Source organism: Bos taurus, chromosome 13, assembly GCF_002263795.3.
Source record: "Bos taurus isolate L1 Dominette 01449 registration number 42190680 breed Hereford chromosome 13, ARS-UCD2.0, whole genome shotgun sequence".
In the NCBI taxonomy this organism is placed as follows: domain Eukaryota; kingdom Metazoa; phylum Chordata; class Mammalia; order Artiodactyla; family Bovidae; genus Bos; species Bos taurus.
The window spans coordinates 63,224,222-63,250,331 of record NC_037340.1 but is presented as its reverse complement, the minus strand read 5'-3'; the positions used below and the strand labels follow the sequence as shown (position 1 = coordinate 63,250,331).

Genomic DNA, 26,110 nt, shown 5'->3' with positions numbered 1-26,110 from the left:
CCAAGAAAACATGATACTGACTTTCATTCTCTGCAGCCTCCTTAGGCTTCCAGTTCTCCCCAGATGCTCTTCTCATGCATCATCTGGCTATCCTCCACTGGTCTTACAGTACTGTCCAGGCAGCAGCAGCTTCTTCTTTTTTTTTAATTAATTAATTTATTTATTTTTGGCTGTACTGGGTCTTCATTGCTCTGTGGGCTTTCCTTTGGTTGCAGTGAGCAGGAGCTACTCTCTAGTTGCGGCATGCAGGCTTCTCATTGCAGTGGCTTCTCTTGTTGCAGAGTATGGGCTCTAGGGCGCATGGGCTCCAGCAGTTGTGGCTCCCGGGCTCTAGAGAGCAGGCTCAGTAGTTGTGGCACATGGGCTTAGCTGCTCTGCAGCATATGGGATCTTCCCAGACCAGGGATCAAACCCATGTCTCCTGCATTGGCAGGAGGATTCTTTACCACTGAGCCACCAGGGAAGCCCCCAGGCACTAGTTTGTCACCCAACCACCAATGCCCCCATGCCCTCGCCCCAGCCAGGCTAGGACCCTTCCCCTGCATGCTCCTGCACAGACTCTTGCTGAAGGCTGCTCAAAATCCCTAACACTGTGCTATAGCTGACATGCCCCTAGACAGCCCAGTGAACCTCCTGGGCACAGCCCCTGGCATAGGAGAGGTATTCAAGCCCATGTGTCATTTCAATGAATGACGAGGAAGCAATGCCTGCAGTCCGGGCAGTTACTCTGCCTCCGTCAGTGGTTTTCTAGGACCCCTGGTCTTAAGGAAAATGTTTAGAAGCTTGTCAAACAACCAAATATTTTCTACCAAGCCAGGATTTAAACTGCCCAAGGACCTGCCATCATTGCTTCTCCATAAGAGTTTATTTGAATGATGTCCAGTTGCTAAAAAAAAATTGAGAACTACCTCAAAGGACTCAGTGAAGTGAAGTGAAAGTCACTCAGTCATGTTCGACTCATTGTGACCCCATGGACTATAGAGTCCATGGAATTCTCCAGCCCAGAATACTGGAGTGGGTAGCCTTTCCCTTCTCCAGGGGATCTGCCCAACCCAGGCATCAAACCCAGGTCTCCAGCATTGCAGGTGGATTCTTTACCAGCTGAGTCACAAGGGAAGCCCTAAAACCCCTAACGACAGCCTGAGATCTTGAAAACTTTGGGAGCAAGCTCTAATAAGAATTTTATCCTTGCCAGACCCCCAGAGGTTTACCTCCCAAGGTCAGTGAGAGAGGAAAGAAGGAATCTGTCTCTAGTTCCAACCTCCTGAGAATATAAGACAAAGAATGATAGCTTCTCTACTTCTGTTCTTTGCAAAGCTTCTGAACAGACACGCTAATAACGGCTGAGAAGGCCTCTTCCTTATACCCAGCCCCACTCCAACACCTTTTATTATTTTGTGACTCAAGTCAAATCTCATTGCAATTAACTTCTTGGGACAAGCCAATTTCTAATGCTGGAATGAAATTCACTTTTATCGACAACTGCTTGAAGCAACTGGGCCACAGTCAGGCCATCCTGAGTACAGGCTTCATCACTTTCTCTCTCGCTCTTTTTTTTTAGACATATTTATTTATTTATTTTTGGCTGTGCCTGGTCTTCATTGCTGTGTGGGCTTTTCAGAGAGTGGGGGACTATTCTCTACTTGCAGGACTCGAGCTTTTTGTTGTAGTGGCTTCTCTTGTAGAGCACAGGCTCTAGGGTGCATAGACTTCAGTAGATGCGGCCCATGGGCTCGTAGTAGGAGTAAGGCATGGCTCCATCATTTACAGTCTGAGTGACCCTGGGTGAGCCTTCATTTCCTCATTTATAAAATGGTAATAAGACAATAAAATAATCCTGGCATGAACCAACCATGCCTATCACCTGAGAGAGACTCAGCAAAAATGAACTGAATCAGAATCTGTATGAGGAAAAAAAAATCCCATTTCAGAAAGTACCATGACAATCACTTCTAAAAGGCTCTTTCTAAGACTGATTAAGCAGGTGACCTTGGGCAAGTCACTTAACCTCTCTGAGGTTCACAGTCCATATGCGTCAAATGAGAATAGTAACGTGCATCTAACTGGGCACCGAGGCAGAACATACAAGATACTTGTGTAGCATGATACTTTATAGTGGATGTTCAGTAAACCTTCCTTCCTTTCCCCTTCAAAATGGACAGAGTGGAAACAAGAGACTCAGAAAGCTAAGTACCTTCCCCAAGACTGCACTTAGAAAATAAGGGAACTTGAGGGCTTCCATGGTAGTCCAAGGGTTGAGTCCCCCTGCCAATGCAGGGGACACAGACTCAATCCCTGTTCCAGGAGGATCCCACATGCCACAGAGCAACTGGGCCCCCGCATCACAACTACGAGCCCACGGGCTGCATCTACGGAAGTCTATAAGCCTTAGAGCCCATGTTGTACAACAAGAGAAGCCATCGCAATGAAAAGCCCAAGTAATGCAAGTAGAGAGTACCCGCCACTCTCTGAAAATAGAGAAAAGCCTGCACAGCAATGAAGACCCAGCAGAACCAAAATAAACAAATAACTGTATTTAAAAAAAAAAAAAAAAAGACAGTAATGAAGCCTGAATTGAAACACAGTTTGTCTGACTCCAAAGTTCTTATTACTATCATTATTCCTTCAATTTTATAGATAAGGACACAGATACTCAGAGAGCTTCTCTTAATGGCAGACATCAAATTTGAGCACCTTTCTGTTGAATGGTTAATCCTGGCCAACCAAAATTTGAAAAGTAAAAACAGACCTGCCGCAACAAAGTCAATGTACTTAATGCCACAAATCAGTACACTTGAAAATGGTCTACATGGTAAATTTTATGTTACGTATAATTTACCACCAAAAAAGGTTCCTGGGTTTGCTATCTGGTCTTCTCTCTTCAACACTGTAGCTTGTAACCACACATATGACTGAGAATAACAAAACTGGAGGATCTACTCTAAAGTGCACAGAATTAGCAGAACCTGAAGATCATTTCTATTCCCTGAAAAATATATGACAGTTCTAGATTATAGTCTGATTATTTAGAAAAGAATGCAAAGAAAGGAATGTCAAAAAGCAAGCTTCCTGTCAAGGAAAGCAATATGTACCTCAAGTGTCCCCAAGTAGTCACTCAGAAAACAAAAAGGTAAGAAGGAGAAACACTAGAGATTCTCCAGCCAATTAATATCCTTAATCACGACCACCATAGCCCCAAGTCCCCATGCTATGGGGCTCCTGGGCCCTCCCCAGAGATGGCTGGCTGCCTCTTCACTCTTACCTCCCATCGGCCTCGGCACTTTGGTTCTCTGACTCCAAACGTGGGGAACCACCCAATGCTCCTGCCACTCTGTTCACTGCATCACTGCCACCCTCTTTCAGCCAAGCTTTCTTTCAAGTCCTGCTGAACACTCACTCCTCGAGAACATCTTCGTATGCCACCAGATATGAAACCTGGCTCTGGTTCCAGCTCTGGTCAAATTAGTTTCTCCATCTTTAAAATGAGGGTGCGGAAAAGACACAGATGATCTAAGTCAAAGGTTCCTAACCTTTTTGGCACCAGGAACTGGTTTCACGGAAGGCAATTTTTCCATGGACAGTAGGGTGGGGTGGTTTTGGGATGATTCAAGTACAGTAGGGTTTGTGCTTCGATGAGAATCCAATGCCCACGACACTGATCTGACCAGAGGCAGAGCTCAGGTGGTAATGCAAGCAATGGGGAGTGGCTGTATACACAGATGGAGCTTCATTTGCTTGCTCTCCTCTCGCTGTGTGGCCTAGTTCCTAACAGACCTCGGACTGGTACCAGGTCCGTGGCCTGGGGGCTGGGGACCCCTGATCCAAGTCTCTTATATTTCCAAGACACAGTAATTCATCAGAACCTGAACAAGTTTCAGTCAGACTAAGGCTTCTGCCCTCCTTCTTCCCTACTGTTTACACATGGACCAAGATACAGCCCCGTCACATGCAGATGTCCTAACGTGTTATCTCGTCATGATGACCATGTCTCAGGTGTTGGTCTTCACTGCTTCAAGAACTCTTTAAAGAAAAGAACCACCTTGTGTCTACTTTGGAATGACCTTCTGCCCTCCTGTCAACCAGAGCCATACGCCTTTACTAATAATTAAGACAGAACAAAAACTTGTTCCTCACACATGAAAAGAGATCAGAAAAGTCTGTTTAAGAGACAGAAAATGTCTATGTTTTAACTATTCAACCAAAGTGGGCAGAGAAATTCAGGTCAAAATCAACATTAACTCACGTAAGACTTGTGGCCTTACGAGTCTTAAAACCGAAGAGAGAAGGGAAGTCAGCTCCTAAAGAGCCTAAGGCCAAAGAAGTCAGCGGGCAGGGGTGGGGGGTCCCTCTTGGTTTTGCTTTCTTCCACACTGCTGAACTCTCCCCTGCTTCTCAGCAGAGAAGGTAAAGCTGAACAAACCCCACAGACGGGGATTTTCAGCTGAGCCTGCACCTCTCCAAGTTCCCAGCATGGCCTGAGAATGTAAACAACTGGGTGAGAAGAGACTGAAAGTCTATAATCTGGCCCCTTTCCTGTATTTCTAGATAGTAAGGGAAGTGGGTAAACATCTGCATCTACAGAATACACACAACCTCTCCCCCCGCAGCAAGCGTCAGCCTCCCTCCTCCACTGTCTCTCACAGCCTTTCTCTCTGTCCCTTGGATTCTATAACCCCTGACGGGTTGTGAGCCGAGACAGGACCACACTTACTGCTGTCTATACTCCCAGCACAGAACCCTGCCCTACCAGGTGCTTAGGAAAACAGACGCCGAGTGAGCAGCAGAAGGAAAACAGAACGGCCTCCGAGACTCCTGCAGGTAAACAGACACCGCTCTCGTCTCAGGTCCTGAGACCCTATGAGAGCGAGACTGCCTGAGTGCTGAGTGTTCAGTATCTTGATCTGGGTGGTGGTCACATGGGCACATACGTGTGTAAAAATTCACTAAGCAGTCCACTTCAGACCTGTCACTTCACCATAAATAAATTATACCTCAATCAAAAGAAAAAAAAATCAAGAAGCACCAAAAATTGCTATTTATATGCCAACTCTTTCCTAGGTCTCTTTCTAGACCTCCTAGTCCTCCAGAGTCCTGCAAAATGGGCCAGAGGTAGGGACTGTTCAGACCCCTTGCACAGGAGCACCCTGAGAGGCAGGAAAGACAGCGGGGCTACACAGAGTGTCAGGAATGTAGCAACAAGACCCTGAGATCTGGATCCTCCAGGCAGCCCACAAAACCACCAACAGCCAGTTATAACTCAAAAGAAAAAAACCCTTCAAAATAGCAGCTGTCTGCTCCACCGTGCCTGTTAGCTGGCTTTCTTGCATGGCAACTTTATTTTCAGGATCATTCTGGCAGGGCTGGGCACATGCCACCACAGTATTTGCTGAGAAGCAGTGAGGCACAACTCACTGCAACGAGGAGACAGGAGCTGTGGATTCCAGTTCCGGGTGGGCTTTCAAGAGCGACGTCACTTTCAACTGGTCACCAAACTCTCTGGGCCTGGGACGCCCCTCTGTATACAAGACAGAAGAGTTCTAAAGTTGTGTGATCCTCCAGAGCTGTTTAGGAGACAGGAACGTAGTGTGGAAGTTAATAAAAGGGAGAGAACTGTTTTAATGGGCACTAGTAGAGACTTGAGGTTTTGAAGGCCTTAATTTAGAACCAGGTAAGTAAATGTCTTCCATATTCCTAAGAGGCGTAGCTGCTTGTGGCGGTAGCAGATTTACACTAAGCACAGAACGCCTTTGCAGAGAAGGCCATGGCTCTTCCCAAGACCCCCAGCATCATCTACAACTGCAATCCTCAAGAGCAGATTTAATTTAAGTGAGTCAAGTCAGGCCACTCTTGGTAGCTGGTTCTTCTCTCCACTCCCCTCACACAGGAGACAAGTCCCCTACATTCCATGGCCTCAAAGCTGGGTCAGTGAGGAAGTCAAGTCCTACTGCAAGGGAGCACTCTCAATATGCTTAACTGGTCAGCGCCGAGTTTTTGTCCAGCCGAACTTGAACCTGCTTAAGCCCCAGAAGAAACCTGTGGCTCTGATTTGCCCAAAAGCTGGCAGTCTACTCAGAGGGAGGCTACCGATCCAGACGAGGAGAGATGCCCTCCGGCGTCTGTGCCTGTTGCCTGGATGGAGTCTCAGGGGAGCAGCTAAATGCCATTATGCAGCTCTGGTCTCTGAACTAGAGAAATGAAATGGAAAACGACCTTTTACAAAATAGTCTATAGCTTCCCCAACTTTTACAATGAGCAGGGAGGAACGCACGCTGTTAACACATGAAACGAATGCTGAGCTACTCCATCTTTTTACACAGCAAAACTGCTTGGAACATCTGGTTCTCTGGAGGATTGCTGTAATACGGCACTTGTTGACTCAGAGAATGTTAGAGCAGGAAAGAACCTTAGCATTCATTTAATCTGTCCTTCTCGTTTTATTGTTGAGAAAACAAAGGCCGAGAGTTGGGCAGGACTCGCCCAAAGATACCAGCTGACAGAGTCAAAACTAGAACCAGGCTGCTTTAAGTCCTAGGGCTCAGTTCGACCATCCTGCACAAAGGCAGCACCCAGGGAACAGGAAAACTAACGGAAGTCCAGGAGCTCAGCAAACAAAAGGGGGAAAAAAAGAGTTAGTTCTCAGATTTTTGTGACTAGGAGAGAAGAGTCCAGGCTGAACTTGAAGTATATGGCCTCATAAACAGAGGTCCTTGTCATCAGCCAAGGGAGTCACCAGCTCTCTTTTAGCTCAAAGATAAATATAAAGAGAAGATTAAATAATAGCAAAGATCACAACTAACTGAGTGAGCCAGCCAGGCAGCTAGGGTGAAATGCACTATATGAAGCAGCAAACGACCTGATTAAATAAAGGAGGCTGGGTTGAGCTAATTTAGGCAGGAAATATTTATGTGCCTGCTTACCTTCGGCATGTAACCTGAGATTCGCTCAGAGTGGAAAAAAAAGTTGCTATTCTGCCTCTATCCAGCTGCCTAGGGTGTGCTGGGCTTCAGGAAAAGCAGAAGGGGAACCAGGAAGAAGTTAACGGAGAAAAAGGGTGGTGAGCCATGTGTCCCCTGCTATAAGGCAACAGCCGCTCTACCTGCCTCATTCTCTCAAGTAATAATGGGCAGAAAGTCTACTGGTGGGAAACCTCGCCAGGTGCTGGGGAAACATGGCCGCTCAGTTCTCAGTTCAGTTGCTCAGTCGTGTCCGACTCTTTGCAACCCCACGGACTGCTAGGCCCCACCAAACTGCTCTCCAGACAGAATGTGTCTCTCAGGTATCTGCCCCACTAAAATCAATAACACAGATTCCTCAGCTTGGCATCCAGGGTCTCCTCAGGGAAGCCACAGCTTACCTTTCCAACTCTTACTCCACCCGGGGCCACCCCCACCCCCCACCCATACCCCATAATCCTCCTACCCCTCCCATAATCCCCCCTCTCCCTCCCACCCCTCACATGGCATAGGCTAATCTCAGGACCCTGGCTCCCACAATCCCCTCTGCCTGGAATGACCCTAACCCCCTCCCTGTCCCCAATCCCTTCATCTGTGCCCCATTCAGCTGGGTCCTGTAGAGTCCCTTCACATGGAGTCTTTCACAGAACACTCAAAATGTTGGCCAAATTGGGTAGAACTTAATTTAACTACCCTTTTCCATCATTATCTGACAGAAACAAACAGCTACATCCTGGGATGCCAACTAGAGTGCCAGCTCCTAAATCTGGGAGTAGGGACCATTTGTGTGGCCTGGCCTCTCTGCCTCTTATCTCTGAAATAAGAGCAATAGTTCTTGTCAGAGAAGCTGAGTGCCTGAGATGAGAGGCTTTGGAAACACACATTCTCAAGTACAAGGCCATTATTTTAAAGGCCCCTTAGGCCCACGCCCCATTGACCAGCTAATGCTAACTTAAAGCTTGTCTCCAGCCAAAGCCCCTTCTCGTGTCACCAATGCCCCACGGAGAGCTGTGAGAGGGCTGCAATGAGGACACTGGGTAGCCGCTCGCTTTTTATTTCCGCAGAGTGTGAGATTTCCAGCTCAAGTGTGGCTATCAACTCATGGTTTCAGAAGAGCCTGGAGTCTGAGGCCTGCTGTTCTCTCAAATCGCACAGTATAATGCGTCAACTGGCTCCCGGCCTACCGGTGTGGGCCCGTGGGGTTGACAGGTATCACTCTGCTGCTCTGTGAATGCGCCGACCCAGCACTCTCTGCACACTGAACGATGGATATATTGCACAATAACTAAAGCAACCACCACCTCCCCACCTTCTACCATTCATCTCAGACACAGTCCTAGGATAAAGACACAAAACAGCCGGTATTCAATAAATACTAGTTGAAGGGAATAATGTACCTTCTTAATTAATGGGTACTAAAAGCACAACTATTATCACATGACCGTACCAAATATTTTTTGGAACTAGATAAGGGTCCTCCAATCTGAAAAGACTGAGGGTCTCTGGGATGATGAAAGAGTCCTGGTGGGGAAGGATTCAGGTCCAGATCCTGATACTAACTACACTCCCAGAAAGCAGAGCCAGGAGGCCCTGAGCCATCTCCAAACCTTGGTTTCCTCAGCAGAACAACAAAAAGATAGTCTAACAGGAAAGGCAAACGAAAACTACAATGATTCAGAATGACCATCGTTAAAAATCTACAGACACACACACACATACACACACATCTACAAACAACAAGTGCTGGACAGAATGCGGAGAAAAGGAAAGCCTCCTGCACTGTTGGTGGGAATGTAAATTGGTGCAGCCACTAATGCAAACAGTTCGGTTGTTTCTCGAAAAACTACAAATAGAGGGGCCATATGATCCAGGAATCCCACTCCTGGGTATATACCCAGACCAGACTATAATCCAAAAAGATACACGCACCCCTGTGTTCAACAGCACTATTTACAATAGCCAAGACAAGGATGCAACCTAAAGGTCTGTCAACAGATGAATGGGTAAAGATGTGGTATATACATATACACAACAACATGGACGGACCTAGGGATCATCATAGGAAATGAAGCAGGACGAAGACAAATACCATACAGTATCACTTATAGGTGGGACCTAAAATATGACCCAAAGGAACTTATCTACGAAACAAAAAAGACTTACGGACCTAGAGAACAGACTTACGGGTGCCAGAACAGTGCGGGGTGAGGGGGGGAGGCAAGGACTGGGAGTTGGAACTACTGGACGCGAAGTATTGTACACAGGATGCATAAACAAGACCTTACTGCACAGCACAGGGAACTACATTCAATACCCTGTGAAAAGACATAATGGAAAAGAATATAAAAAAGAATGTATGTATAAATGTATCAATCAGTTTTCTGTACAGCAGAAACTAATAAACGCTGTAAATCAACTATCACAAACCAACTCTTTGTGACCCCATGGACTGTAGCCCACCAGGCTCCTCTATCCATGGGATTTTCTAGGCAAGAATCCTGGAGTGGGTTGACATTTCCTTCTCCAGGGGATGTTCCCGACCAGGGATTGAACCCGTGTCTCCTGTGGCTCCTTCACTGCAGGCAGATTCTTTACCCACTGAGACACCTGGGAAGCCCTCCCTTCATTCAATACCCTGTGATAAAGCATAATGGAAAAGAATATGAAAAGGAATGTATATAGGTATCAATCACTTTGCTGTACAGCAGAAACGAATAAACACTGTAAATCAACCATACTTCAACAAAATAAATTTTAAAATGAAAAAAAAAACACTCTAACAGGTGTTCCCGGCTCTGCTCTTTAAGATCCCTCCCCCTAGGCCAACCTCTAAAGCTTTAGAGCTGTACCTGTGTGGCTTCACCAGTCCTAGAATAGTGGTCCTCAACTCTAGGAGCTTTTGTCTCTTAGGACATTCAGCAGTGTTTGCAGAGATTTTTGGTGGCCACAATTTGGGGTGGGGGTGTGCTATGGACATCTAGTGAGCAGAAGCCAAGGGTGCTGCTAACCAGCCTGCAATGCACAGGACCACTCCCCATCCAGCCCAAAATGTCAACAGTGCTGAGGCAGAGAAACTAGAGACCACTGAGAGAAGGAGCTTACTGCTGTAGAAGAAATGGAAACCAGGCTGGGAAATGCACAATGCTGATGTTGTAGCAGACTGGGAATGAATGAATACAGTGAACAAAAAAGCTCTCAAACCATTCCAGACACGTAAGAACAATCTCCTGTCCATCTTCTCTCTGGCACTAGTCCCACTGTGTTAAGATGATTCAGTCACTCTGCTGCTGCTGCTGCTAAGTTGCTTCAGTCATGTCCGACTCCGTGCGACCCCAGAGATGGCAGCCCACCAGGCTCCCCCGTCCCTGGGATTCTCCAGGCAAGAACACTGGAGTGGGTTGCCATTTCCTTCTCCAATGCATGAAAGTGAGAAGTGAAAGTGAAGTCGCTCAGTCGTGTCTGACTCTCAGCGACCCCATGGACAGCAGCCTACCAGGCTCCTCCATCCATGGGATTTTCCAGGCAAGAGTACTGGAGAGGGGTGCCATTGCCTTCTCTGTCAGTCACTCTAAGAACCCACAACCTTGTTCCTCCTCAACCTGACCCATGCCCATTACTGACACACAGCTTTCGAGACTGAGCATAAATGAGAGGGAGTCAGGATGGTGCAAGATGTGGCAGGAAAGCACGAGACTTGGGGCGTCATGAAGGCTAGCCTTGGCTCAAGCCCTAAAGAAGCCACTTAATTGCTTTGAGCTTTTAGTTTCTCTCTCTGCAAAATGGGTTAAAATCACTTTGTCCCATCCGCCTTATAGAATTTTCTCTGGGTTTCAAAATAAGATCATGGATGTGGAAACGGTTTTGGAAGCCACAGACCCAGCACAAATGTGAAGCACTCTCCTGCAGAGTAACAGGTGCTCATACTCTAGAGGGAATATTGTAAAAATTAATTTCCAATGACAAGACTTTATCCACTGGTAAGTTATAAGCACTCAAGGTTATAGAGTCCTGGTCCTATGGAACACCAAAATACTACAGCCCACCATAATGCAGCCCATCTCAGGAAGCCCAAGGTTCCTGGGTCAGCCCAGTGATTCAAGTACTCTGAACTTTGGCTTTCTCATCTCTAAAAGTGGGAAGGTAATACCACTTCATATACAAGGTTGTTTGAAAAGGTCAAATGTGATCAAGTTTGTAGAGTCCATGCCATTTCCCAAAGATGGGGGGAATATTTTCATTTTCTGATTTTTCCCCTGAAAAAATAATTTTTTGCTTCAAAAAAATTTTTTTAGAATGACGAAAATAACTTAAGGTGTTTTTATAGTGTTATTTGTCCTTTACACCTCTGAAATTACCTCTAAAATCTAAGCATAAGAAGAGTGGTCAGGGACTTCCCTGGTGGTCCTGTGGTTAAAACGCCACGCTTCCACTGCAGTGAGCATAGTCTGGATCCCTGGTTGAGAACTAAGATCCCACATGCCGATGATGTGGCCAAAAGAAGGGGATGGGCTGGGGTGGGGGGTTGTCGCAGCTGCAAGCCCAGCAGCCCTGACTCCTAAGAGCAACAAGCTGAATGCCAGGTTGATACCAACTCCCTCCTGGGACATGGCCACACAGGGCTATCAGCACCCACTACAACTCAACACCTAAATCTTTTAACTCCAGACCTGCCAAGCAATCTACAACCACTGACTGCCCTTGTGCAAGATTCTAAAAGGAGAAAATGCTCTGGGGAGGTGAAAGCAACTGATCCAGCTAACGGAAAATTAAGAAACTAGTCTCATGAACTCCGGGGACACTGAGCTAATCAAACTCCTCACCCAAATGGGGAGCCTTTCAGATGGCTTCATCTGAGTGGCAGCTCCTCTGCAAGCCTCTGCAGAGAACAGCAGCCAGGCTACTCATGTGTACACGTCTTATGTTTGGTTTTACAACTACCAAATCTACACATATTACAGGTCTTACACAGATTACAAAGAACTTACAGTTCCTGCTTTAGCAGACAGTAAAGAAGCCATTCCTCAAGTTTATTAGTTATTATTTCCTTTTACAGGAAGAATAAGCTACACTTCAGTATTCTAAAGCCAATTATTTTTATCACCCAACTAAGTTAAACATTTATCCATTCTTACGTCCCCGCCAAAGGGGCTTCTGATTCAAATAAGGTACTTTTTCAAAGTACTACATATATTACTATAGGACTTCCCTGATGGCTCAGTGGGTAAAGAATCTGCCTGCAATGCAGGAGCCACGGGAGATACAGGTTCAGTCCCTGGGTCAGAAAGATCCCCTGGAGGAGGAAATGACAACCCACTCCAGTGTTCCTGCCTGGAAAATCCCATGGACAGAGGAGCCTAGTGGGCTACAGTCCCTGGGGTCACAAAGAACTGGACACGACTGAGCACATGGCACATTATTATATATTACCATGCTCCTGGTTTTCCCTTCTCAAAACTTTTCCATTTAATTCAAAGTTTCAAGCACTCATACGATTTGAGTTCCCTACTGCTTTAACATTCTACTACTCTCCAAAATAACTATTTAATAAAACACAGATTCAAGTAACACACACACACAGAGCTGTTTTGACTCCCTCCACTGCATATCCTGTACTGTGAAATCTAAATATGCTTCTAGAACAGATCACACTGTACCTTGATTACATCTGTTTACTTGTCTGTCACTCTGGCTAGATTGTGAGCACTTCATTGGCAATGACCTGACTCCATCTGCATTTACCCAGTAAACTAGGACAGTATCTGGCACAAAGCTCAAGTTCACATATATTTATCAAACGGGTACATGAATGAAACAAAAGTTTCTAGCAACCTTCTTTCATAATGGACTATCTCAGGACTTGCCTGGAGTCAAGATTCCACACTGCTAATGCAAGGGATACAGGTTTGATCCCCGGTCAGGGAACTAAGATCCACATGCCTGCCATGTGGTACGATCAGTAAATAAATAAAAATAAATTAAAAAAAATAAAACGGACCATCTGAAACAAAATGCAAATGTCTTACCTATGCAGAACGAAGACAGAAAAGATTTGGGGTCTCAACAGCAGAGTCCCGAAACAGTGCACAATCTCTAAGTTCATTTCAAAACCCCCTTCCTCAAATACACTCTCCTCGAAAAGCCAGATGAAAGCAAAAGTTCTCTCCGTTGTAACTGAGGTGGTGTCATATACCAAACATGAAAGGCTTACACCTAACCCCCACCTCACCCTGCCCCACCTCGCAGCTACCTACTCCTTTACAGTGCAAGTCGCTTGGTCGTGTCCGACTCTTTGCGACACTATGGAATATACAGTAAATGGAATTCTCTAGCCCAGAATACTGGAGTGGGTAGCCGTTCCCTTCTCCAGGGGATCTTCCCAACCCAGGGATCAAACCCAGGTCTCCCACATTGCAGGAGGCTTCTTACCGTCTGAGCCACCAGCCTAATGCAAAAGATCACATTGCCATCCCCAATCCTAAACTGGGGCCAGTCTCCCAAACTCAAATCTCCACCAAGCTACATTTAGGGTGTTCTCATGGGTGGTACCCATGGCCAATTTTGGACTTTAATTACTGCTGTCCAGGGTTTATCCCTTCACCAGGAGTTGGGCTTCCTGGGAGCAGGACTATAAGGCAGGACCCCACATTTCAGCAGGAAACCTTGATTGGGTGAAGGCCTGAACTCCTGCTTTGGGACCACAGAGCCTCCTGGCTCTGAGCAAACTCAACTGCCCTGATTGTTCAATGGGAAAAAACTTACCTCAGCAGGTTGTGCCAAGCTCCAGGCCAAGACTCCTAAACAACCTGATGCTTGACGCTGGGGCTTTCTGTTTTGTTGTGATGTGTTTTTTAGTATGTTGTTTTATTTTGAGGGTGAAAAAGAGATGACAAAGCTTTTTGCTGGATTTTAAACCCAATCAGGAATCCCTGCTCAAAAACTCACTAACGCCTTAAAATCTAGAAAAGATGTCATTTTACAGAATCAAATAGGGCAAGTTTAATGCTGGAATTCCCCATTTCATCATCCCACCTCACTCCCTCTCGCCTAGCTGAGAAACTCCTTGGATTTTTCTAGCTTTACTTTATCCAAAAACTCCTGAAAAAGACACTTTACCTAGGATGGTTCTAAGACTCCAGTCAGAAAACGTATGCGCTATTTAGTTGTGATAACTTCTTTCTCTGAGAAAGCCACAGATCTGTCCAATGCTAGGATCCACTGGGCCAGGCTGTGTCTTTTTCACTGCCTGGAAATCCACACGGCATCTCAGACGGCTCCCAACACAGAACAGGCACTCGGAGAACATCTGTTCCTCCTGATGCAGAAAACTGGTGGACCAGAACAGTATCAGTGCCAGATGAACAGAAGAGGAAACAGTCATAAAGCCACTGAACCAAGAAATCAGAACTCACTGAAAAATGATTTCTGGTGGAAAAAAAATATGACTTTAAAAAACTCACTTCCTAACCCACTCCAGGTGGAGTTATCTCTGCACCTGGGGTCCTTCTAGTGCTCTACACAAGCTCACTGGGCGAAAGAAAGTTCTTTCTTTACCCCCTGGTCCTCCATCCAGGGAGTGATGCTCACTGAGGAAGGGAACTACCTTTAACGTATCAGCAACTACCTCTAACTTATGAGCAACACCAGCCGGGGTTGCTGGCGCCTGCTAGTCAGTGGGTCCTCATGGCCGACAGCTTTACTGAATGCATGTCAGTTATCTAGATGGCAGGCTTCTGACTGAAGGTAGCTGGGACAGGCTGAGCTGGATAAGAGTTCAATCATTAAGCCGCAGAACAAGTGAGCAAATTAGCCAGGTACACAGAATTCCTGAGTGTCCAGGAAAAGAAAGAATACTGGCATGGACATGTGAAAAATGCCCAACATTCTCACGTAATCACTACAACGTGAGGAAGAGGGAGGAGGGAAAGCTACGTAACTATAGAGAGGCGTCTCTTTTACGAGCATACACACCACCTGAAGATCTCATTAAAAAAAAAAAAATTAATAAAATAAAATAAAAGTGCAGGCTCAGCTTCACTGGGCGGGGCTTTCGCATCAGCAAGTCTAACAGTTTCACGGTGTGCCCACAGACCACACTTTCAGTAGCAAAGTTCTGTTGTTATTGCTATTGTTTTCAACTTTTTAAAAACTGAAGCATAGTCAATTTACAACACTGGTGTTTTCTGTTTTGACTGAAGTATAACTGACCCACAGCACTATGTTAATTTCAGGTGCCCACAGAGTGACTCAACATTTCCATACAAAACAAGCACCCTGATAAGCTGAGCTAGCATCTGTCACTATACAAAGTTATTACACTATTACTGACTATACTCCCCATGCTGTGCACATTTCCTCTTTTTTTTTAATATTGTTTTATTTGGGGCTGCACTGGGTCTTTGATGCTGTGCTCGGGCTTTCTCTAGTTGCGCTGTGCAGGCTTCTCACGGCGGTGGCTTCTCTTGTGAAGCACGGGCTCTAGGAGCGCAGGCTTCAGTCATTGCCGCGTGTGGGCTCAGTAGTGGTGGCACAGGCTTGGCTGTCCTGTGGCACGTGGAACCTTCCCAGGCCAGGGATCAAACCCGCGTCCCCTGCATTGGCAGGTGGGTTCCTAACTCTGGACCACCGGGGAAGTCTAACTCATTTATTTTTAGAACTAAAAGTCTGTACCTCCTAATCTCCCTCACCTATGTCATTCACATCCCCACACTCTTGCCCTCCTCCAGCAACCACCTGTTTATTCTCTGCATGCGAAGCAAAGTTGTATAGTAAATACTGTATCCTGTGTTTGCAGCTGAAGAAGCTGATGGTCAGGGACAGGAGGATACTTTTACCAGCAAGCAGAGGTGGAATGTGAAATCAGGTCACCTGATCCCAAACTTAGAGCTTTTTTTTACTAGACCATATCACTATCCTCCTGAACTAAATATCCAGGACCATGAAGACATATAGCTTTCCCGCATCCCTCAAGTTAGCCCTCCCGCCAGCTCTGCCATGTAACGTAGAGGGAAGAGGGAAAGCTAGAAATAGAAGCTATGGGAGAATCAAGCCAGCCAGATGCTCGTGTTAAGAACTTAAACCATTCAATCCTTCAGCTAAGGCTCCTTAAGAAGGATCAAACAAACTGTGTGTGAGTGAGTGTGTGAGTGTGTGAGTGTGTGTGTCCTACTCTTTGCGAACCCATGGAGCATAGCCCACCAGGCTCCTCTCTCCATGGAATTTCCCAGGCAAGAATACTGGAGGGAACTTCCCTGGCAGTTTAGGGGCTAAGACTCTGTACTCCTAATGCAGGTGGCCCTGGTTCGATCCCTGGTGGGGAAACTAGATCCCATATGCTGCAACTAAGAGTTCACATGCCACAGCTAAAGATCCTGCATGCTGCAATGAACATGGAAGATTCCAAAGCTGCAACCCAGACCCAGTGCACCCAAATAAATAAAACTAATAAATATTAAAAAAAAAAAAAAGAAGAAGAAGAATACTGGCATGGGTTCCATTTCCTCTTCCAAAGGATCTTTCTGACCCAGGGATCAAACCAGTGTCTCTTGGGATTCTTTACCACTGTGCCACCTGGAACAAATTTTAGGGGCTCCTAGATGCTTGCTCCTTCACTAATGAAAGACCACGGGAAAGTGTAATCAATCAAGTGTAAAAAAAAAAAAAAAAACAAGAAAAATTCTCAGTGATATGGGAATTACCAGGGCCATACAGCACACAGAACTAAATTAATTCCTAACAGACAGCCAGTCCTCCGTGTTCTGGGCTGCAGTGCTCAGACCTCAGCTGGCAAAGTCATTGAGTGGTCAGCTCTGCCCACTTCACACCTTAAGAGCGACACTGATGAACAGGAGCCCACCTACAGGAGGGTAACAAGGAAAGAACAAAAACACCAGGCCAGGAACAGTCAATGGAACACAGAAGACCTGTCCAAGAGAGGTGCAGGTTGAGACGTAAGCCCCATTTGCCTTGATCTATCTTCCCAAAGGGGGATGAGACCTGTTTTCTGAGGCAGAATTCACCACCTGTTCTTCCAGCTGAAGCAAACAGTTCACCGCTGACAAGCGTCAGGGGTGGCATTCGCCCCTAAACCTTCTAACTCCAGATCCCACATTCTTTCCACCAGCCCAAGCTGCTTCCCTGTGGAGCCACCACCCCGGCCTGTACGGAGGTCGGCACTAGAGGAAGACAGATCTCAGTTTCAAATAAGAAAGGTGGTTTTCTAGTCAGAGCCATCCAAAGGCAGACTATGCAGTAGCGTGAGAGGACAGGGCACCTAATACAAATCCTGTCGGCAGAGAGGTTCAATCAGAGGCTAATCGCTCAGCAGGAACACTGCGAAGGGAATCTGGGTACTGGATGGGTGTCTGTGTGAGATGAACCTGCCAACCCTCAGAAATGAGTTCATCTCTTCCTGCTGGATTTTTCTCTAACGCTTCATTTGTACACGGCTTGCCTTTTATCAGCTACTTGTACGTGTGTGTGTCATCTGCACTGAACTGTGTGCCCTTGTAGCGTCTCATCCATCTTTCTACCTCTTAGTGTGCCTGAGACTATAGCCGGGAAACCAAGGAAATGTACGTGCCTTCTCTGTGCTGGGCGCTCTGCTAGGCACTTTACACGTGTCGCTTTATTCTACAGCCTCACAAGAACCCTAAGAGGTATTGTTCTTACTCTGTGTTTATAGATGGGGAAACGGACTCAGGGAGGATAACTGCCAAGGTATTGCTGGTGAGTGGTGAACCGGCACTCAGTTTGGAAATCTTCTACCTACACCATCATGCTACCTTCCTCCTAAAAGGAACTCAACAAACGTCTGCTGACTTGAGCCAGACACCTTAAAAACAGGCCAGTACTATATCCAGCTAGGTCTCTTGTTGTTTCCTGTTGCTATGCTCAAATTTGCCTTCTAATTATAACCATCCATCCTCAAAGGAGGAAAGGAAATGGCAACCCACTCCAGTATTCTTGCCTGGAAAATCTCAATCCATGGGGTTGCAGAAGAGTCGGACACGACTTGGGTGACTAAGCAACAAATCCTCAAAGCGACCAATATAAAGTTGTCAATTTTTGGATATCCTCTTTCTTTTTTTAAAGACAGTGGCAGAGCACAAAACAACTCTGGGTAAGAGGATCAAGTTTTCACAAACTTCTCCTATGCAAAGAAATCTCTCAAGACCCCAAGAACCCCAGTCTCCTCCCCGCAGGCCAGAACTCCATCTCAGGACTCTGGACCACTGCAAACATCAGGCCCTGGCTTTCTGCCCCAGAAGTATATGGCTCAAACACATCTTCACAAGCTCCTCTCCAGAACCTAGCTCTCTACACTCACACCCAACTCAGAACAACTCAGAACTTCCTTGAGCAAAATACTCCAGCTCAAAGGTCCTCACGTTTAGCTAAACTTCCAAACAAAATCTATCTTGAATTTCAAATCACACTAGAAACCCACTGGCAGGCACTTTAAAAATATTTAATCTTCCCGCCCAATAGGGAAAAAAAAATTTTTTTTTGTAATTTGAATCAAAGGTGCCAGCATGTTTGAAGAGCCAATGCATAAGGCCTCTCTGACACTCCATCTGTCTTAAGAAATAAACCAAAGCCAATCTGGCCAACCATCTCTTTAAACAAGAAACTTAAGCAGCACCAGGGGAAATCCCCATTGCTCAATTCCCTGGGTGGGTTTCAGGTTTTCCATCCCTGGCCCTTTGGGATAGGCGCTCCTGCTGGCACATGTACCATTAAGACGCTGTACTTTTCAACCTGACATCTTGATTACAGAGGACCAAAAAGCCATGATCACTATAAATTTAACTTATGAAGATGTCTTCCCACGTGCTCACATTTTAGAGCAACTTTATTAAACATGAGAGAGCCACCTTGGCTCCAGCAATGAACAGGACTTAATGAAGATCTACTTCCCATGAGCGTCTGGCCTATCTGCCTCCAGACATTTTCAACTGAACCCAAATGAACCTATAAATGAACTGATTTGCATCCATAAATCCAAGAGAAATATACCAGTGTAGGCGGAGGTATCCAACCTGCCATTTCCCAATCTCATGTAAGTCTCTTGTTAAACTAAAAATATGATCCTTTCAACAGTCAGGTTTCATTTTTATTAAAAGGGGAAAACAGAGAAATCTGAGCCACATAGGGTAGCTTATTTCATAACTAGTTACAATGTCTTAAGAAGAAAACAATGTTTGCTATATGATCATCTTTCTTAAGGAGAAAACCAACCAGGCACTGTTTAAAAAAGATCTAAGCTGGGGAGATTTCTGTCAGTTCACCCGCACCGCAATTCTGGTTCCCATCCAGTTCTCAGTGAAAGAACTTTTCCACTTGACAACTGAACCCAAGAAGTTTGATCAAGGGGTTGGATGGGGTGGGAGATGGGAGGGAGGTTCAGGAAGGAGAGGACATATGTGACCTATGGCTGATTCATATTGATGTATGGCAGAAACCAACACAACATTGTAAAGCAATTATCCTCCAATTAAAAATAAAATTTTTAAAAAGTTTGATCAATAACAACTTTATCAGTAAAGGATAGTTTACTTACTCAATATTTACAATGTGCCACACTCTTTCTTATATTATCTTAGCTAATCCACACCATAGTCATGTAAGATGAATACTATTTCCACTTAATAGAAAAGGAAAAATGACAATATTTAAGTGCCTTGGATGTATCTGTTTTCTCTATATTCCCAGTACTAAGCTCCTCATGTTAAGCATGGGACCTAAGACACAGTTTAAGAGCAAGCCACATGCCTAAGAATCAATACATAACTAAAGAAAACGAAAAGAAATTTGGAAAAAAAAAAAAAAAAAATGTAATCCAAACTTTGCTCTATGCCCCTAACTAAAACCACTTATTGGAACATACTTGCCTGATGCAAATTATTGACTTGAACTGCAGAGGTTTGTTTCAAAGAACCATTTGTCATCTTTCTAATATGTACGTCACAAAAATAACATCCACGTTTGGTTACACACTTCACAGGGCAGGGCCTAGTCCTGTCTCACTTCTTTTTCCCCCGATTCAGCACCACACCTTGCACAGGTGGGTGTTTAATGAGCTAAGCGATGACAAAGGTCATGATGAGGCCTGCAGCCAGCACAGGAGTAAACAGAACACAAGATACCCATGGCCACCGGCAGACCTGGTCTCTGCGACGAGTTACATCCTCTCTCCAGCCTCGGTTTCCTCTCCAGACAATAGGATTAACAGAACATACCCCCAAGGCTGTTTGCATTCATTTAACAAATACTTACTGAGCATAAATACTACCTGCAAGCACCGTGCAGTCCAGTGGACACAGTAATGAACATGACTAACATATCCTGTCTCATGGAGCTCAGTCTCAAGGAAATATCATGAGACTCATGAGGAAAAAGGAGTTTCACAAATGTCAAAGGACTCAGTTAGGAAGTACTGCCCCTCCTCTGTGTTTCCAAACTTGATTAATGGCATCACCATCCACCCACTGTCTGAGCTGTCAACTTAGGAATCACCTTCAACTCCTCCCTCTCCTTCATCGTGCCCACAGTTGTGATCAAGCACCAGCCTTCTGATTCTCCTTCAGAAAAGTCTCTGATGTTTATTACTTCCTGTCAGGTCCTCCATGCTTCTCTAGGCCCTTTGTTCCCACCTGGAGTCTCCTTGTAATAATGGCTGCCATTGATTGGTCACTGTATGGCAGGCATTCTACTAAGAACTTTACATGCATATCATAAATTAATCCAATAAGGTAGATACTAGTACCCCTACTGATAAGAGGAGGAATCTGAGGTACAGAGTGACCTGCCTAAGACACGGTTCATGATGAAGCTAGCTCAAATGCACTGTCCATGAGATTCACCCTGACCCTTTACTGGACTCCTGCCCCCGGTCCCTTCCTGGTCAGCGGACATTCCTTCCTTTATTGATACTGCTCTTTCAGAAATCCAAGCTGACCGATCTCTTCTGCTTTAAGACAGCCAATGCTCCTGACCATCTCCAGGTCAAAGTCTCAAGGCTACAGGTCACTCCCAAGGGTTACCCATCTGCTCTCCTGCCCCACAGACTCCCACTAGGGGATGCTCTCACTTGGGGCTCCCCAATCCCCTTGCTGATCACTTCACATTTCTGTCCTCAACCAAGCTGCTTTTGCCCTTCGCCCTCCAGACAAGAGTCTTCGGTGTTCTTTCCTCCCTCCTTTCCCACTCTTCCTCCTCTCTCCTCCTCATCCTCTCTCTCACACACAAACTAAAAAAACAAAAAAAACAAAAAAAACACACACATACACACACCACCACACACAACTTCCAAAAGGAGGGCAGGCACAGTGTATTTTCATCTCTTCCAAGTCCCAGCTCAGTTCGAGTCAATCAGTGACTAAATGAATGACAGGTTGTGGTGTTAACACCTCATAGCACTGCCCCTATAAGCAAATACAACCTTTCCCCCAGAGGACACTAAAAAGAAGGGGAGATAGCTCCTGTCCTCTCAGGTAAACTCAAGAAAGCAGACTGCTTTCCAAAATGTTCTCACAGCTGGCTGAGCCTGGTAGTCTCATAGTTGGCTGGCAATCTCTCTCCAAGCCTCCTGCAAGCCAATTCAATCACCTCTAGAACTGCAGAAACAAAACTAGCTCCAGACCGAAAGACCACAGGAGACCTGCCCTCTCAGATGGGAGATGATGTAAACTAATGCCCTCCTCCGCCCAGCAATGGGCAAAGCCCTCCCCAAATGCAGACTGGTCAAAACACCGACTCACTACCTCTGTGAACAACAGAGGATCCTGAATGAGGGAGAGTCATGAAAGAAAAATGCTAAAGACAGCAAAATCTAACCCTGCTTTCCAACTCCGGAACTACAACTGGAGTCCAAGCTGCAAATGCCCAGCTGCCTCTGCCCTCACCCGTCTCCCCTCTCCCATTCTCACCTGCCCCCCCCCCCCCCAACAGGTCTATTTTCCAAAGAGAGAGGCCCGATGGTGTTTTTAAAATGATGTGAATGATTAGGACAGCCATAATTACCCTCCAACAGTTTTCCATCCACTTGGAATAAAATCTAAACTCTTCACCAGGAAGTTCAAAGTCCACTCCACACCCACTTGCATTATACCACTCTCTTCAGTCACTGTATTCCACAAACAGAGGTCTTCTGTTGCTTAAAAGAGGCTGATCTCTGGGCCTTTTCCACTGCTGTCTGCTTGCGTGGAAGGCTTCTCCCCTAGACTTCTACAGAACTAGTAGCTTCTCAAGGTTCAGTTCAAACTTGACCTTTTCCAAGAGGACTTCCCTGACCACCTTATCTAAAGTGGCACCCCTTCCTACCCATCACTCCCAATCCCTTTTGGTTTTTTTTTTTAGCACTTTCCACCACTAGACAATATTTTCTTCACCTATATTCCTGTCTTCTCCCTCATGAGAGTGGAAGCTGGTTCTGTTCACCCTCTGAATACCATGCATGTAGTAAGCCCCCCAAAAGAATTTCCAGACTATCTGTTGACTATCATCAGCAAAGGAGTATCCTCAGGACGCGTTATTCTGCTCCTCTGTTAGAATGATGAAAACATCTAATTAACCCCTACTATATGCTGGGCACTGTAAATCCACGATCTTCCTTTCAGAGGTAAATTCACTAGCTCAAGGTCACAAAGCTAGTGACTTGCAGATTTCTCAGTTAAATACTTGTTTGTAAAGCTCCTAAACCCCTCTCACCTTTCCCGCTTCTCAGGGGAAGGGTTGTCATGCTATGGTTCATCCTCCTATTGCCATAACAACGACAAAAATCAAATATTTCTAAATTGCTTCATAGTTATTAAAGCATTTTTACATTCACTTGACTTAAGAGGAATACAAACCACTTGCCCAGAAAGCCACACAACAGTAAGTAAAGTGCCTCAGAGTTCAACAGCCCCGCCCAGAACCACAGTAGTGGGGACTGGGGGAGGAGTCAGGGCCAATGGAGGCAAGGAATCCTTATTTCTGGCACACAGGGATCGCGAAGCGGTGAGTCACCGGGTGAAGGCTTGCGCTACGTGAAACTCTGATAAAGCAACAAGAAGTGAATCACAAGAGCTGGAAGGCACTTTAGGCCTACAGAGGGCAAACCCTGGCTGATGGATGGGGGAAATGAGGCTCAAGAAGAAAAGTAACTTGCTCAAGTTCACTCAGCAAGTGAACAGAACTGGAACCAGAGTCTCTTCTCCCCCAGTTCCCTTTCCTCTCCATTTAGGCTTCTCAAGGAGATTTCTGAGTCAGGAGATGGGGAGAGACCAGGGACAGCTCATGGACTCCACAGAGGAATCGGGAGAGAGCAGGGGTGGGACCAGGAAGGACACAAGTGTTGGGATGGAGGGCTGAAAGGAGCCAAGGAGGCGACGGCAGTATCTGCGAAGGGCGGGGGGGGGGGGGGGGGGGGGAGGTGAGGGCAGGCAAGAGGGAGGAGGAAAAGGCGGAAGAGAAAGAACAGAGTGCAAGCGGAAGAAGAGGAAGAAGAGCTGTGAAATTAGGGTCTGAAGGGGCCTGGCAGAGTGCGGAGAGCCTGAGACGAGAGGGCTGGAATGACAGTGTGATGATGCAGGAGTCCAAGGCTCCGGGAGACACTGAAGGCAGTCGGATGGGGAGGGGTCCCGGAACCAGAAAGGCAAGGAAGGGAGTCTGACAAGGTAAGAAAGAGTTCCAGGATCCGAGCAAACACTGGAGCAAGTCTGACGAAGGTGGAGTCCGGCCAAGGGAGTCTGAGGGGGCCCGGCCGACTCACCGCGCTTGTTTTTAGTGCCGTGCTTCTTGGCAGCCGTCAGCTCCTGCTCGATCTTCTTCTCCAGGAATTCCTGCTTCTTACTTAGCATCTCCTCTGTGTCCCGAAGCCTCTGGATGGCCTCCTGGGGGGTCGGGCCGCCCTTGCCGGCCTTACCCCCTCCAGCCCCGAACAGCTTCCCGAACACCGACATGGTTGCTGCTAGCCGCGCCGGCCTACGCCGTCCGCTCCGGCTCGGCTCGGCTCGGGCGCCCGCTCCTCTCCCCGCCGCTCCCTGCCGTCGCAGGCCTCTCCTCCACCTCCGCCCCGCAGCTGGGCCCGGCCGCGCCACCTCCCACAGGCCCCCACGCCCGGCCCGGCAGGCGTCAGGGAAACACGCCGCTGACTACAACTCCCGGTGGGCAACGCGCCGGCCGTGCTTCAAAGCTAATGGAAGGAGGCGCGCTGCATGCCGGGAGGCTATAGTCTTCCGGCTGAAGACACTCGGCGGCGCGTCTTTTTGGTCTAGCTAGGATCAAAGGGCGGGGTGGCATGCTGGGAAATGTAGTCTCCTTGAAACTAATTTTGTTGGGAGGGGGTAGAAAAACAGGAGGAGAAGTAAGAATATTTTATAAAACAGTAATTAACGTTATGCACTTTCTATGATCCAAGCATTGTGAAGTGCTTTACTTGGATTATCACATTTAATTATCACAAGCTTGTGTGAGATAATACTCTTACTATTTTTAGTTCAGTTCAGTTCAGTCGCTTAGTCTCTTTGCGACCCCATGAAGGGCAGCACACCAGGCCTCCCTGTCCATCACCAACTCCCGGAGGCCACCCAAACCCATGTCCATTGTGTCGGTGATGCCATCCAACCGTCTCATCCTCTGTCGTACCCTTCTCCTGCCCTCAATCTTTCCCAGCATCAGGGTCTTTTCAAATGAATCAGCTCTCCGCATCAGGTGGCCAAAGTATTGGGATTTCAGCTTCAACATCAGTCCCTCCAATGAACACCCAGGACTGATCTCCTTTAGGACTTACTATTTTGTAGGTGGGTAACAGTGTTGGCACCCCACTCCAGTACTCTTGCCTGGAAAATCCCATGGACGGAGGAGCCTGGTAGGCTGCACTCTATGGGGTCACTAAGAGTCGGACACGACTGAGTGACTTCACTTTCACTTTTCACTTTCATGCATTGGAGAAGGAAATGGCAACCCACTCCAGTGTTCTTGCCTGGAGAGTCCCAGGGACGGGGGAGCCTGGTGGGCTGCCATCTACGGGGTCACACAGAGTTGGACACGACTGAAGCAACTTAGCAGCAGCAGCAGCAGCAAGACTCACGTTTCCCTGATGCCTCAGTAGTAAAGAATCCACCTGCTAAACAACAGACAAGGCCGATCACTGGTTAGAGAAGATCCCCTGGAGGAGGAAATGGCAACCTACTCTAGCATTCTTGCCTGGAGAATCCCATGGACAGAAGATCCTGGTGGGCTACGGTCCAAGGAGTTCGCAAACATTTGGGTACAACTTAGCAACTGAACAGCAACAACCAAGACTCAGAAATTGAGTGACTGACTAGTTTAACTTACTAGCCATGTCTTCACGTATGCTGTTCCTCTACCTGCAATGCCTTTCTATGCTTTATTCACCTAAGTGATTCTTTGAAACCTAGTAGAGGCTAACAGCAAAGCTGGACTGCAAAGGTTCAGAACCCTCCTTGAATACTTACTTGGACACTTTACCTCCCTTCCTCTGTGTGCGTGCCTTTCCAAAACTGTTAACTGGAGATAACAACAGGACCACCTCTGAGCTTGTGTAAGATAGGGTGTGTTAGATGCTTACTTAGCATAGGCCTAGCACAGTACATGCTCAGAAATGTGTATTTTATTCTAGGTCATCATTATGCTGCTGCTGCTGCTACTAAGTCGCTTCAGTCGTGTCTGACTCTGTGCGACCCCAGAGATGGCAGCCCACCAGGCTCCCCCGTCCCTGGGATTCTCCAGGCAAGAACACTGGAGTGGGTTGCCATTTCCTTCTCCAATGCGTGAAAGTGAAGTCGCTCAGTCGTGTCCGACTCTTCGTGAACCCATGGACTGCAGCCTACAGGCTCCTCTGTCCATGGGATTTGCCAGGCAAGAGTACTGTTATGCACAATAGCAATTAAACCAGAAGAAGACTCAAAACTTTCAAAAGTAGCAGAAGTATTGAGGGTTGTTTTTATTTTTTTGCCCATTCATTACAAAGGCCAACTGGTTATGGGTTCACATATCATTGTTTTCCTCTGTCTGTTACTGTCAAGAATCACTTCTCTGTGTATTAGCAGTGAGTCTAGTAGCCAATATTTCCCTCAAGCCCACCAATCTAATTTGCTGCTTCCAGTCTTTTGCATTAGTAAACCAGTTCTGAGTAAACCTGTTCTGAATGA

The 26,110-nt window shown here is 46.5% G+C and overlaps 1 protein-coding gene and 1 long non-coding RNA gene across 2 annotated transcripts in view; one reads left to right on the top strand and one right to left on the bottom strand.

Annotated features, from left to right (window-relative positions):
• CHMP4B (charged multivesicular body protein 4B) overlaps window positions 1-24,028 on the bottom strand; it is a 44,771-nt gene extending 20,743 nt beyond the window's left edge. Inside the window, exon 1 of the mRNA NM_001128506.1 lies at window positions 23,707-24,028. Coding sequence (NP_001121978.1) covers window positions 23,707-23,896 — 190 coding nt within the window. The 5' untranslated portion in view covers window positions 23,897-24,028. The remainder of the gene's footprint in view (window positions 1-23,706) is intronic.
• On the top strand, window positions 23,344-26,110 carry LOC132346953 (uncharacterized). The gene is made up of 2 exons (XR_009496980.1): window positions 23,344-23,611; window positions 25,579-26,110. It is a non-coding gene; the product is annotated as an uncharacterized lncRNA (long non-coding RNA).